At 41.1% G+C, this 14,614-nt stretch overlaps 1 protein-coding gene across 1 annotated transcript in view; it reads right to left on the bottom strand.

Annotated features, from left to right (window-relative positions):
* ZNF407 (zinc finger protein 407) overlaps positions 1-14,614 on the bottom strand; it is a 418,812-nt gene that overhangs the window by 144,074 nt on the left and 260,124 nt on the right. The window contains exon 8 of the mRNA XM_081251875.1: positions 207-385. Within this exon, the coding sequence (XP_081108001.1) occupies positions 207-385 (179 nt within the window). The remainder of the gene's footprint in view (positions 1-206; positions 386-14,614) is intronic.

Here is a 14,614-nt window from a genome sequence, read left to right as displayed (position 1 = left end):
TTTCATCATATTTGCTCTTGATGAAATATAATTGAAAAGACCTGTTTTTATGGTTGAGGGGGATAAGACCAAGTGTTCTTTTTTATGTCTTGAAGCAGATACTATCACACATGCTACTACATTTAAATAAATGCTGGTAATGCACAAATAGCCTAATAACTGTTGTGATGAGTGAAGCATCTTATATAATAGTTTTAGTTTCTTACCAGCGTGCAAGTAGGCCAGGTCAGGGTTTTCGATGTCAGGATGCTGTTCTTTCAAGTGGTTCCGAAATTCCACAGGGACGTTGGTTCCATAGTCACACTTGGGGCAGTTGTACATCTTGACCCCTTCATGTTTGCCCGTATGTAGAATGTGTTTGCGGATATTTTCAGCACAGTTTGACCTACCAAGTAAGAAAGAAAAGTAAACGGAATTAAGGTCAAATCAATAACATGAGACCACAGATCATGATGGCAGTGACCACTCATGTAGACCTCACAGGTGTCAGGTGCTATGTATGCTGTAAGTGTTGTGCTCTGTAAGAGTTAACATGAATCCTATGAGGCTGGGAGCTTTTGTAACCTTGGTGCTCATTTCTAGGTTGGCTTTTACCTGAGCGATTCATTTCTATGCAGAACTGGAAACACAAAGTCCCAAGTTCTATGATTTTAACATCAAATTATTCTGGTACCACTTGAGGGCAGTGAAGGAGTTTCCTTAATCCCGAGAACACACCTTGTACCACGGAGTACTGATACCAAGGCAAGCTCTGTCACTCCACTGAAATTGGAGCACCAAGGAAAAAAAAGATGCCTTGACTTTTAGACCTGTCAAGTGAGCTGCTTCTAAGTAAGGCTCTAAGATAGTCTGACGATAGAAAAGTAGCTGGAAACAGCCCCTCAGCCCACAGTTGGGCAATGTGCGAAGTTCCAGTGAGGCTCCTTCCTGTACTGGTGTAGGTTTTGAAGAGGGATGGACTGAATAAGTACAATTGAGGGTCTGTATATTTCCCACCAAATTGTCCCTGAAAATAGGCTCCTCTCCCACTGCTTTCCTGCAGATGCAGAAATGCAAGGCCTGAAATGACCAGAACCCTGGGCACAGGGAACTGCTCATGAGGCAAACTGTTCACCGCCTGCTCCCAGCCCTCTCAGCACAGGCACTGCGACTGTGCCCCCAGACCCCGTCCACACGTGTGTGCAGCTGCTTCCCTCCAGTCTCTGTCGCTGTTAGAACAGGAGTAAAAGGCGCCCAACACAGATTCAAGCAGGGGTGCGTGTGTGTGTGTGTGTCGGGGGTGAGGTACTCAACCGGAAAGAAACAAAGAATCAGATGGCCTCAGATTTCCAACAGAGCGAAATGAAGTGCCCAAAGAAAATCAAGCACTATGTTTATCAGTCTTCCCTGCAGGTATTGCTGAAGAACAAAATCCTGTAGGACGATGTCTGAAGAAAAGGTTCCATGTCCAGAAAAAGTCAGGACATGGTAGGTATTTAGCAAACGCATCTCACGACGCACTGATTCAGATTATGAGGGCTACCCAACGAAGCTTTCTGTGGCTCCGCACGGCCACAACCCTTCTAAGTGGAATTATGCTTCCGTGTAATACATAACTGCACCCAGGAACGCACCCTGGGAGCACTGGTGAGAATACAAAAATGGTTATAACCCCAAATTTTAGAGTAGCTATGGTGTCACTCATACGTAGAGGCAGCAAACAACTTCAGAAACCCAAAGACTTGGTAGACACGTTAGCTGTTCACTCAGGACCAGAGGAGGGTGGAGCAGTGTCTGTCATCCAAGCAAGCAGCGTTCACAACCGTGGCACTGGGAACAGTGCCCCATAGGGACGGCCTTTCCTTCCAGCACGTGGATGGGCTGATCTACAAACACCTTCCTCCTGAATGGCGGCCTACGCTATGTTGACAGTCCTACAGCTGGACCTGAGACACTCCTTTGGAAAAGCTTCTGCTACCTCCCCCCATCCCCAGGCAGGGCCTGACATCAAATGTACACATCGGCTCTATATGGGTAGGAAGATGAAATCAGACCTCTGTCAGCCTAGACTAGAAAGAAACACACCAGGACGCTAATGCCCAATGCAGCAATGCCCATTTCTTTTTTTTCCAAACATACTTTAATGATTTACATATTAATGTTTACATATTTTTCAAAAAACCTAAACACCACCAAAGAAGATGGAGGAGGAGGAAGAGGGGCGGGAGGGGCGGGAGGGGGAGGGGGACGAGAACGGGCGCAGCACAGGTGTTCTCAGCTATGTGCACTTTGCCCTTGGCAAGGGCTCTGTCATGCTCTGTGTTAAGTCTCTCTTAGAACTCAGACTAAATCTGCATAAGACAGTTAGTGAACATATGCATGTACAACTTATCTCTTTCTTGTCACTACTGAATTATCAAATTTGCTTTTTATATAAATTCCCTACTGTTAATTAATAAGCACTATAATAGGGTAATGATGGGTAAGAACCTCACGTGTTCTGTGTGCCTGCCACTGGCCTGGCTACTTTGACACTGTCCCAGGACCCCGTGGCAGAGACTGTTGAGGGACCATCCCGGAGATGAGTATCAACGGCTACAGGGCTAGAAAGTGGTTAAGACAGAATCTGAATGTTGATTTTCTGTGCTCATGGGCAGGGCATTTCAAGCACACAACAGCCCTCCTTCAGTACAGATCAAAGGTACTGGCACATTCTAAGAAAAGAGTGGGGTTCTAGAGTCTCTTAAGTGTATAAATATTCTTAGAATAAATAACGTAACAGCTCTGCATCAAGTTGACAGAAAGTAACACAGAAAACCATCTGAAGGCAGATGAGACAAATGTCCACTCTGTGCTAGTGAAAAGGAAGAGGACCAGGTGGGGAACCCACTGGGTGAACTGTTCCAAGTCATTCTCTAAGTCAATGGATCTCCCAATTGTTTTCCACGGCATCACAGACACCCGCTAAATTCACCACTGTTTACTGACATCGGGGAGTGAGAACAAAACCTACTACTGTACTTAATTATTACTGTCTATTAGGACTGTTGAGTCTTTGGTGCCACCTATATTATTTCCTTATGGAAAAAGCTAGGCATAAAGAGTCATCAAAGACAATCACTGATCAAGTGAGGAAGTTAAAATTACCAAAGTACACACATTTCAGTGTATGATGCCTACTTAAACGGGGGACGATATAAGCAACAAATCCTAACCTTCAGTGAAGGAAGAAAGAGATGACTTTGAAAACTGAATATTTTGTTTTTAAGAAGTGTGTATCTTGGATAAAAATAAAGCAATATCCCTTAGTGCATCAATAGCACGTGGAATCTAATAATCAGGGGACTATTACTGAAGCAAGTGAAAGTGGGGTGGGAGGATTAAAAAGACGAGAGCCTTCTTTTTATTTAAAAATATAGACTAAAAACAAGAAAGAAGTGGTGTGGAACTTGGTATTTCAGGTTAAGGATCGTTTCATACATATATTTTATACCTATTTATTTTTATTTATGATATATATACTATTTATATCTTTTATGTAAAGAATACATCTGTGTGTATACATATAATTCTGTTTTATATACACATATAAGAAACATTAAATATATGCAAACAAGAAGAAAAAATAGTCAATGTCTGTCCGCAATAGAAAAGATACATTTCATCTATTTCGCTGGTAATAGCGTATTTGTGTACTATCATAATTCGTCCTGCATCTAATGTCATGCAACATAAAATTTTTAAAAATACTGAGACCAAAAGGAACCTTTCGCACCTACAAAATCAAACTATTTGAATCCAAGCCTAAAAAGTAAAAGCTGTAACATATTATATCAACATCATTTAAAGCAGAACACCTATAGAGTAGGGGCAGACTGCAGTCCCTATACTTGAGACTATCCTAAAACAGGTAGCTGACTATGGAGCAACGTTATAAGATTCAGTGAACAATAAGTAGATTGGGTAACTTTAGCCACGGAATTCTGAATGACATTGAGCCCCAAAATGATATTCTTCCCCCAAACAGAACTTCCAAGTAGTAATTAGAATGGTAAGCTGAAGAGGGACAAATGAAGAGCAGCTCAGGCAGGAGAAGTAAGGATGTCCTAGGGGCTTCCCTGGCGGTCCAGTGGTTAGGACTCCACGCTTCCACGGTAGGGGGGCATGGGTTCGACCCCTGGTCAGGGAACTAAGATCCCACATGCCATGTGGCATAGCCAAAAAAACAATAAAATAAAGTAGAAAAGGATGTTCTAAGACATTATTTCAAGCAGGGTCTGACCTAGACTGTCAGGAATCAACAGCAGTTAAACCAAGCGGGCATACAATCATTAGGAGTGGGTGACTGAATATGTCTTCAGTTGGACATTGATTTCTAAGGTAGAGAGTCCCATGTTCATAGATTGGAAGACTTAATATTATTAAGATGGCCATACTCCCCAAATTGATGTACAGATTCAGTGCAATTCTATCGAAATCTCAGCTGGATTTCTTATAGAAATTGAAATGCTGATTCTAAAATTCACAAGGAAACGCATGGGACCTAGAAGACTCAATACAATCTCACAAAGAACTAAGTTGAGGACTCACACTTTCTGATTTCAAAACTTATGAAGCAACAGTAATCAAGACAGTTCCATGGGAAGTTAGATGCCTCAGCGCAAGGCTGCAGGCTCCTTGTGGGGAGCAGGGGTTCACGCCGGACTTGCTGCGCCCACGAGCGCAAGCACTGGGTTAAGAGGAAGGCATTCTAAATTATGAGGACATTGCAAATGAACTTTTGAAATATGACATGCTGAAAATCTTGAGGCAGCTTTAGATATATGTACATATGTACGTGCATAAATATATAAAGTGTGGGCTGGGCAATTAGCAAGGACCAGAGATGCGACCTGACTAATTTTACAGCTTCTTAAAAAATATGTAATAAAGGAAATATTTTATTCAGTTCAAAAGCAATGCATTTTAAAATAATAAATTAATAAAATAAACCACAAGTGCTTCTAGAACGCCACAAGATTATGTCAGTACTACACACTCACTGCCTATTAACACAAAAGCAAGTTAAATTTATGTTATTTAACCTAATAAGAAGGAAGCTTAAAAAGAATCCTAGTGAATATTTTTTCCTCTTTTGATGCACATTATTTCAGTTATTATAAAATAATGCACCACTGAAGTTGAAGAAACATACCTTCACGTATTTCGAACATCAAACAGTCTAGTGATAGACAGATAGAGTAAAGCCTCCTCCGGCTCGGGCGGATCACCCCCACCTCCACCAGGGACCCGGGATTCCTAACTTCTTATCAATCCTTTGGGAGAATTAAGAATGACTTTTCCAATCCACAAACATACTGTACCTTCTTTTCTCCCCTCTTGTTGTATGTAAATCTGCTGGCATAACACGTGTCAGCAGCACCTTCTTCCCCCTAACCACAGGGCGTGGGGATGTTGTTTCCACGGGACTATGTAAGAGCAGAGGGTCCTCCTTCCCGATGCCTCCTCTACCCTCCCCTACTCCCTCCCTCTGCTCCGCCTCCTTTCCTTCCTTTGTTAACAGCCAGGCAGTATTTCCCGGTAAGGACAGAGAGTATTATATTTAACTGACCCTCCACTGATGAGCATTTAGGTTGTTTCCAATCATTTGCTAGTATAAACAAGGTTGCAATGAATCATCTTGTGAAACACTTTCCACTTCTCAGGATGCCAAGAAAATCTCAGGATGCCAAGTGGAATTGCTTCCAATGGCAATGGGCATATGCTTTTGTAATTTTGATAAATGCTGCCCAACTGCCCTCCAGAGGAGTTGTAGCAATTTACACTTCCACCAACAATGTTTGAGAGAGTCTGTTTCTGCACATTCGTGCCACTGTAGTGTGTTGTGTTACCAAACTTTCAAATTTTTGCCAACTGGGTGGGTAAAAAATGGTAGCTCACTGGGGTTTAAATTTTTAACCTTTAAAAGTTTTCATCTGCACTTCTCTTGTAACGAATAAAGTTTCTTCGAATATTGAAATGTCATATGCATTTTCTTTTCTCTGTACTGCTTTTCCATATTTTTGATCAGTTTTTTTTCTAAGAGTTGTTAGTCATTCTCTTATACATAAAGGAGGTAGATACTTTATGACAAAAGTAACAAATATTTCTTCCTTAGTTTCCTTTAGACTTTGCTTACAGCATCTTCTGAAAAGCAGAAGTGTTTTATTTTGTTCATCTTTTGTCCTATGGCTTCCTTACTTGGAGGTCATAAAAGGACTGTCCCAAATTTGGTTCTAGTACTTGAATAGTTTCATTATGTTCCACTAAATATTAGATCCCTTTCAAAATCCTCCTAGAGTGTGGTGTGAACTGTGGATCCAGACTGCTAGCCAGAGCTGTCAAGACAACATCTTAATAGTCTACCTTTCCCCCACTGACTTGAAATGCTACCTTCATCAATATTTTATTTATCTGAAGCTAATTCTGGATTTTCTATCACAGTCTGCTGGTCTGTCTCTGCCTGCGCCCTTCTGTTACAATGAACCAAGCTGCACAAGGCTCACATCTGGTAGAACTCATCCTTCTGCATTGCTCCTTTTCCTCCCAGGTCACAACTTCCCACCCAAGCCATCAGGTCGCCAATCACAAGACTGTGCTGGTGAGCTGGTGTGGCAAACATCCTAAGTTAACTACGGAAACAGAGAGAATAAAGTAGTGTCACTAAGACACAATCAGGTAATTTCTATGTATTTATTAACATGTACTGGTAGTACTGTCTTACCGATAAAGAAAAGGAAATGCAGAGAGAGCGGGCACAGATGTCATGCGCTAACGTGCACACACATCCCAATGAACATTCCTTTCCTAGTTCCCCAAGGGAAGCTATGTATCTGCCTCAACACTCCCAAACTCCTGTGTGAAATTAAAGACTGTCTTGGTCTACTGCTAATAATCTGACAGGTTGTGTATGTAAACGGACATTAAAATCTTCTGAAAGCTCTACTTAAAGAACTGTGTGAGTTTTCTTTAACATTCTCCCTTCCACACTTTCTGACCATGGAGTACTTTGTTGTTGTTGTTGTTTTATGGGAATAATATATGTATCTCATAAGGCTGTCATGAGGGTTAAGGTAAATGATATTAAACAAGTTCAGAAAATACAGGAGGTACTCAGTTCGCTTTTGATTACTACTGCTAGTCTTTCTATTAAATGCAGTACAGTTCAACTATCTGGATCATCATTAGCATTTTTCTCACTGTATATGAAAGGCAATTTCAATTCGTTTGAAAAATAGATTCCCCAAACAGTTATATAGTGCATGCATGCATATATGTTTAGAAATGCGATTTCTTTCTCTGCCTGTTCAGAATATACTTTTTGAACTAATACCCTTGAAAAGAATTACTCTGTAGTTAAGTTTGCACTGGAACAAGTGTACTATAGTACATATTTATCTAAAAGTTCAGTTGAAAGAGGCTTCTACTGTATCTTTAAAAGAGTAATCCAAAATGAATAAAGAATAATCCAAAGGAAGTCTTTTTGTAAACTAAATTTAAGAAGTTTTCACATTTTTTTAACCAGTAGTATTTAATTATAAATTCACTGAGCAAAAACTGAGTCTAAGAAAGCCTGGGAAATCTCCAAGGGAGAAGAAAATAAAGCTGCGAGTCACTGCAGGTGGCAGGCAGTAACCAATACAGCAGCTCAGGGTTTCTTCCACAATTTACATAACACAGCCCAGGATACAGTCCTCTGCCACTTATGTCCTCACTAAAGGACCCATAAAGAAAGAGCCTGGTAATTTTAGAGTACTAAACATTGTGCTGGTTAAATTTAAAATTGGTTAGAGGGTACAAGAATAAAGAAGTTCATATTCCTCTGGTTAAAATGGAACATTTTATCAACGATGTTTAGCAAACAGATGAATGTCATTGGGAGTGTTGAACGCAATACATCACCAGGACAAAGAACACAAAGACCAATGTATACAAGGGATAAAGATGTCATTTCACATCAATGAGGAAATGACGGGTTATACAACAAATGGTGTTCAGTCAATTGCTTATCACACGGGGAAGAATAAGGTAGACTCTTGTGGTCTTATACCAAGCAAAAAAAAATGCCATTTGGACTTTAAGATTAACCTAAGCACACTAAATTATAAACGTGCTAGAAGAAAATACAAGAAAATACTTTTATAATCTTGATTTGAAAGAGCTTTCCTGAATAAAATTCAGAACACAAATGCTATAAAAAGATGAAGCAAAAACACTTCATAAAACTTAAAACTGCTATATAGCATAATAGTCATAAATAAAGTTAAAAGACAGGGCAAAGAAATGGACAAAATATATGAAACATATATAAAATGATTAATATACAGATAACAAAATGAGTACCTATGATTAATAAGAAAAAAGATAAAAATCTTAAAAACTAGATAAAAAACATAAGCAAAAAATTCCTAACTGGAGATCTACAAATGGTTATGTAAACATTAAATGACTCTAGTAACCAAGGAAATACCAATTAAAGCCTAAGGTAGGGCTTCCCTGGTGGCGTAGTGATTGAGAGTCCACCTGCCGATGCAGGGGACGCGGGCTTGTGCCCCGGTCCAGGAAGATCCTATATGCCGCGGAGCGGTTGGGCCCGTGAGCCATGGCCGCTGAGCCTGCGCGTCCGGAGCCTGTGCTCCACAACAGGAGAGGCCACAACAGTGAGAGGCCCGCGTACCGCCAAAAAAAAAAAAAAAAAAAAAAAAAAAACCTAAGTTAACAGAAGGGCAAAATTTAAGAAGACTGGTAGCATTAATGAATGGTAAGGGAAACGAATGGCACTGGTAAGTGTCAGTTAGCAAAGGCTTTGGGAAGACGTTTGATGATAGCCTTCAAAAGTAAAATACACACATACTCTTGGACTTAGGAGTTCATTTCTAGAAGTTATCCACAAGGAGAATCATTAAACCATTATTTATGGCTAAACACTAGGGGAGAATGTGAAACTAGATGTTTGCTTACAAAGGAAATGAGTTGTTAATTTACAATGATCCACACTATGGATTTCCATACTGCTGAGAGGTAAGGGTTACCCTGCATGCCTGCTTCCCAGAGGAGGAGCTGGTCTCCTACAGAGCTCCATGGAAGCCAACTACATCCTGGTAGAATGCTGGGAGGGCACAGCCTGATCACAGGAAAAGCAAGGGTACCCCCCAACCATGAGTGTTCATGTGGTGCCAGAACAAGGCAAGCGACCTGGTAGGCCAGGCCACACGACTGCTCCCACACAGCCCTGACCTCACGCCATCCAGGGTGGACTCCCCAAGCCGTGGAGCTGACCAGTTCCATGGTGCCCTTCCCAGTCTGACGCCAGGCACTGCAACGTCCCTGAGTGTGGGTCCAGAGAACCACAGATGTGACAGGTACAGAGACAGGCTGAGAGGAGGAGTAACAATGACATGCCTGTCTCTGAATCTCCCTCAAATGCTACGGAGGAAGCCCTGGTGTGTGTGTGTGCAGCTCATCATTCATCCTTATTTGTTGGACAAAAGCCACTGAACAAAATAAGGTACACCTTATGTACTGCCATGGAAAAACTTCCAAGACACACACTGTTAAGTTAAAAAAAAACAAAGCAAGTCCCAGGTAAATACATATAACAATCCTTTCAACTTTTTAAAACTATACAATATACTCATATAGGTATACAAATGCATTAAATGGGTATTAAAAGAAAGCCTAACAAACTATTGATGGTAATTATATTTATGGAAAGGTTTCCAAGGCAGAGGGAACTTCTACATTTGCTCAGTATATTTTTGGATCACTTGGATTATTCATGAGAACATCTTTAAGTTTTACTCATGTAAAGCAAATATGATCAAAACATGCAGTTTAAAAACAACTGGATTGGATAGTATTATACAGAATGTAAATGTCATAAACAATACAACAGTATAGCTGACATAAGTTGGTAATAGAAATGAAAATCAAGTGTAAAGATTCTCATGCTTACATAGACATAATTCAATTTGATGAATCAAGTAAAAGATTTAAGTAAGGTAAGTCAGGTTGTAAAGGTAATCACTTAGAAAACCAAAATGAATACAGTAAAAAAAAAAAATAGGGGAGAGAGCAGAGGTGTAGCGGTAAACCGGGTACTTGAGCTAACTTCCTGATCTGTGACAACAACCAGATGCTGCCTATAAACCAAGAAACAGGGCTTCCCTGGTGGCGCAGTGGTTGAGAGTCTGCCTGCCGATGCAGGGGACACGAGTTCATGCCCCGGTCCGGGAAGATCCCACATACTGCAGAGCGGCTAGGCCCGTGAGCCATGGCTGCTGAGCCTGCGCGTCTAGAGCCTGTGCTCCGCAACGGGAGAGGCCACAACAGTGAGAGGCCCGCGTACCACCAAAAAAAATAAAAAAAAAAAAAAAATAAAAAAAAATAAACCAAGAAACAGAGAATCAGCAAAGTGTTTAGGTTATCTTTAGCAGGACAAAAATATGAATGATCACAAGTGGTTACATCAGGAGAGCAGGGCATGAAAAGAACCTGGAATGGGGCAGGATAGTAAGACTCTGACTTTTCAAATGATAAAGTTCAAATAGTAAAAATAATATACAATAACAGTAAGTTTTATAGGCATCTAAGTAAAATAGATACTTAAAAATAACAGTATATTTCATTACTTACAAAATTATCCAAAGTTTCTTTTTTTGCATAATTTTGTAAGTAATGAAATACACCATTTCTATAAACTCTAAGGCAAAAAAAATTTATAGAAATCAGAAGTAAGCACAAAACACAATCTTCTGAACATTTTCTGCAATATCAAATTTTAATTGGACAATTTCTGGATCACCCTGTTCTAAATTCTACGAATTTTCTTTTTCTTTTTTCCTAACTGGTGGCTAACTATTAAATAGGACAATTCCTATCAGGTCACTTCTCATTGTTTCCTGTTCTTCATAAATCCCAATTCTTTGAAATCAATTGCTGTGACAATAAAAACTGATGTACATTAATTTTTCTCCCCATTTCTCAGCTATAGTTATGTTAACATTTGTTATGTGATATAAGGGGATGTGCGTCATCCGATGATAACACAGAACAGTGTGTCACAAGAAGAAGGAGCCCGTGAGTTAGCACAGGAGTGGATGAAGACGGTCACCTGATTGACCGTGCTCCATCCACTGCTCTCCAGTGGCTGGAAGGATCCAGGTTCTGGGCTCTGCCGCTATGTTGCTGTCAGGTATTCACAGCCCCGTCCCAAGTGCAGCTACCACTACCACGTGCTCATGGAGAAGCCGCCACACGGCAGCCACAGCGCTGGTCCATGTGACCCACGCGTGGGCTCTGCTCACCTGTACATCTGGGTGCTGGTCTAAAAGCCACAGGGCAAGGCCAGCCTTTCAGACCCACTGGGAGGTCTTTCAGAACAGAAGTAATTTAAGCCTAAATATCGTTATGATTTCCATGGGAAGTCTATGATTACAAGAAAAGTCTATTTTCGTAGGTATTGATTTATTATTTTCGAAATGAATTTACTCAACAAATATTTATTTAGTGCCTACTACATTAAAAGAAATGTAAAAATGAATCATTTTGGTTATATCCTCAAAGAGAATGCAATGTGATAGGAGAGTTGAGCCATGTACATCAACAACCATAACAAAAGGCCATGCTTCATAAAATGAAACTTAATTTTGTTTATTTATTTATTTATTTTATTTTTTTGCGGTACGCGGGCCTCTCACTGTTGTGGCCTCTCCCGTTGCGGAGCACAGGCTCCGGACGCGCAGGCTCAGCGGCCATGGCTCACGGGCCCAGCCGCTCCACGGCATGTGGGATCTTCCCGGACCGGGGCACGAACCCGTGTCCCCTGCATCAGCAGGCGGACTCTCAACCACTGCGCCACCAGGGAAGCCCGATACTTAATTTTGAAACAGGGTTGAAAATTCCACCTGTCTACTTACAGGACTGCCACGCCCCCTTCAGTGACATCTTTAATTGAGAATGGCCTAAAATTATCTTGTTTCCATGCTATTCAAAATGCCTGACTGACTTCAACTGACTTCAAATAACACTGATTAACTGCACACTTACCTATGGATAGGCCACTGCCTTTGACAGGATTTGCACACTGCTCTACCGCTCCTTCTATTCCCAAAAGGAGGTAGAACTTCCCATCTGTTCTTCACCATTCACGTTCCCACATTTACATCCACTTAAATTACTTCTCTATTCATGTCTCTGCTCGTTTCGGTTTCTACAACCAGTAAGAGGAATAAGCTGCTTTGCATTTAACAACCTGCTCCACTTTCCACTCTACTGGAGAACAATGAGATTCACAAAGAAGAAATAGTAGGAAGTGACGGTAAGCTCTGTCTCTGTTAGAAACCCCAATTATTTCGTTAGCATTTAACGCTTCAAGAATAGTCCCACTCACACAGTTTGTGTGGTTGTAGAACAGGAGATTGATTTAAACACGTGGCCAGACGTGGCTTGTCCTCCGTGGCATGTGCAGGGAGGAGGGCCACCCACCAGTGCAAGCCCTATAGAACCTTGACTTCTCCTTGGTTCTTCTTTAGCCCAAAGAGGAAAAGACACTTATAATTTCATTAACTGTTCACTTCTTAATACACTGAATATATATTCTCAGTCTAGAAGAAGGTAACTTGCTTTGAGAAAAGTGCAACCTAGTAGACTTTCATCTGCCATGAAGACAACAGGCTATAAGTTTATATAAGTAAGTTTAAGTAATTACCAGATGCCGTATCCTACATGCTTATGAGAAAACAAATCCCCATTCTCTCAGGTAAAAACGCATAGCAGACATTAATGGTGGCCTATCCTTTAACAAAACAGAAATATTCCAGCATCCAAATTAGTCCAGCACGATGCCTACAGGGCTTCAGGGAAAAGGCCTTGGTGGCCAACGTTTCACATATTTCAGTTACACACAAAATTATATATATAATTTTGTGTGTAACTGAAATATATGTATATATATATATTTTAATCACCAGCTTGGAATTCTTTTAATACCATTGGAATCTTTTTTTTAAAAATATTCATTTATTTTCTTTCTTTTTTTTTTTGGCTGCGTCGGGTCTTCACTGCAGCGCACAGGCTTCTCTCCAATTGCGGCATGCAGGTTTTCTCTCTCTAGTTGTGGCGCGCGGGCTCCAGGGCGTGTGGGCACACGGGCTTAGTTGTCCCACGGCATGTGGGAGACTAGTTTCCCAACCAGGGATCCAACCCGTGTCCCCTGCACTGGCAGGCAGGCTCTTTACCACTGGACCATCAGGGAGGTCCCTGTATATTTTTCTTTACAGCAGGAATCCCGTGAGTCTTTAATATGCTGTTCATTATGCGTCTGAGGAAGGCGGTGCAATACAGAGAGTGTTTCTCAAACTAACTTGACCACAGAAACATTTTTCAAGGCTGAGATAACACCGCCGCTTGAAGTTTGTGACTGGCGAAATCAGAACCCCACGTTGGCCATACAGGTTGCTCGTCTTCCCGCGCGTTTTCTGCACGGCTGCAGTGAGTGCTGGTGGAGATCCGTTCCGCTGTTATCTTGCCACTCTTTTTATACTGGACCTTTGAAATGAACAGAGTCCCCACTCCAGCTTTTCATTTCTACAAACCTACATCCTTACAGCACAGTGTTAGTCTCTCCTTTTCTGTTAACTAGCTAATTTAGCAAAGTGAAATGCTGTGAAACCAGGAAAGGCACGTGGACGAGAGGCCTTCTGAAAAAAAGGATCTTTAATGAAGTTTAGGCAAGTGCAGGCTGCCCCTCCTGCTAAGTCCAAGCAGTCACTGGAATCGCAGTTGTAGGGGAGGCTAAGGAGGGCAGAGAGGCGCACAGAGATGCTCACCAGGGCCTGAACTACACGCGGGTGTGTGCTTACCGAGCTCTGGCTTGAAACAGTCAGCTACAAATAATACTGCTTTACAACTGAAGATATAAATATATGTAGTAGTTTACTGTAGCTTTTCTAGTTGAAAGCTTTTCAAACTTAAGGTTATATAAGTAAAATTTTTACTGAACCAAAAATACATTTCACAACATTTCTGAGAGCCTGGGCCACACCTGATTTTACTTGGGACAATCTTATAATGTCAAAGAGACAAAAAAAAAATTAAAAGGCTGGATTTAAAATACCCACAGCTTCTGCACACATGAGTAAGAGCACAGTTCACTGGGGAGGTATGCAGACCTGATCACAATAATTCACTACATGCCCACAGACTCCCTTGGTCTATTAGGGGCACGGGAGGGGCTGCGATAAAATTTTAAAGACTTCTTAAGTGGCTGAAAGGAGAGTGCATCCCTCACACCTGGTATACTGGAGGGGCCTGGCCAGCAAGCCACCAGGATTAGAGCGAGGAGGTGTGGCAAATAATAAGGCGGAAAGTTTATTTTCCGGCCACAGGAAACAGTGAACTTCCCTGTCTTTGAAAGTCTCCTGAAAGGCTCTTTCTATGGCTCTAAGTTTATTCCTTACAAAGCTCTCTGAGTTAAGTGTATACTTAGAGTAGATTTAAAATGCGTACTTTATTTTGTAAAACTGAGTCCTAACAAGGAGCGTTTAAACCTTTTATAACTGTAAAGTTATGTGATCACTTTTGAAGAAAAACTTAA

The sequence above is a fragment of the Mesoplodon bidens genome (genome assembly GCF_964165515.1).
Source record: "Mesoplodon bidens genome assembly, chromosome: 13".
NCBI lineage: Eukaryota > Metazoa > Chordata > Mammalia > Artiodactyla > Ziphiidae > Mesoplodon > Mesoplodon bidens.
This window is presented reverse-complemented; position numbering and strand designations above follow the sequence as displayed.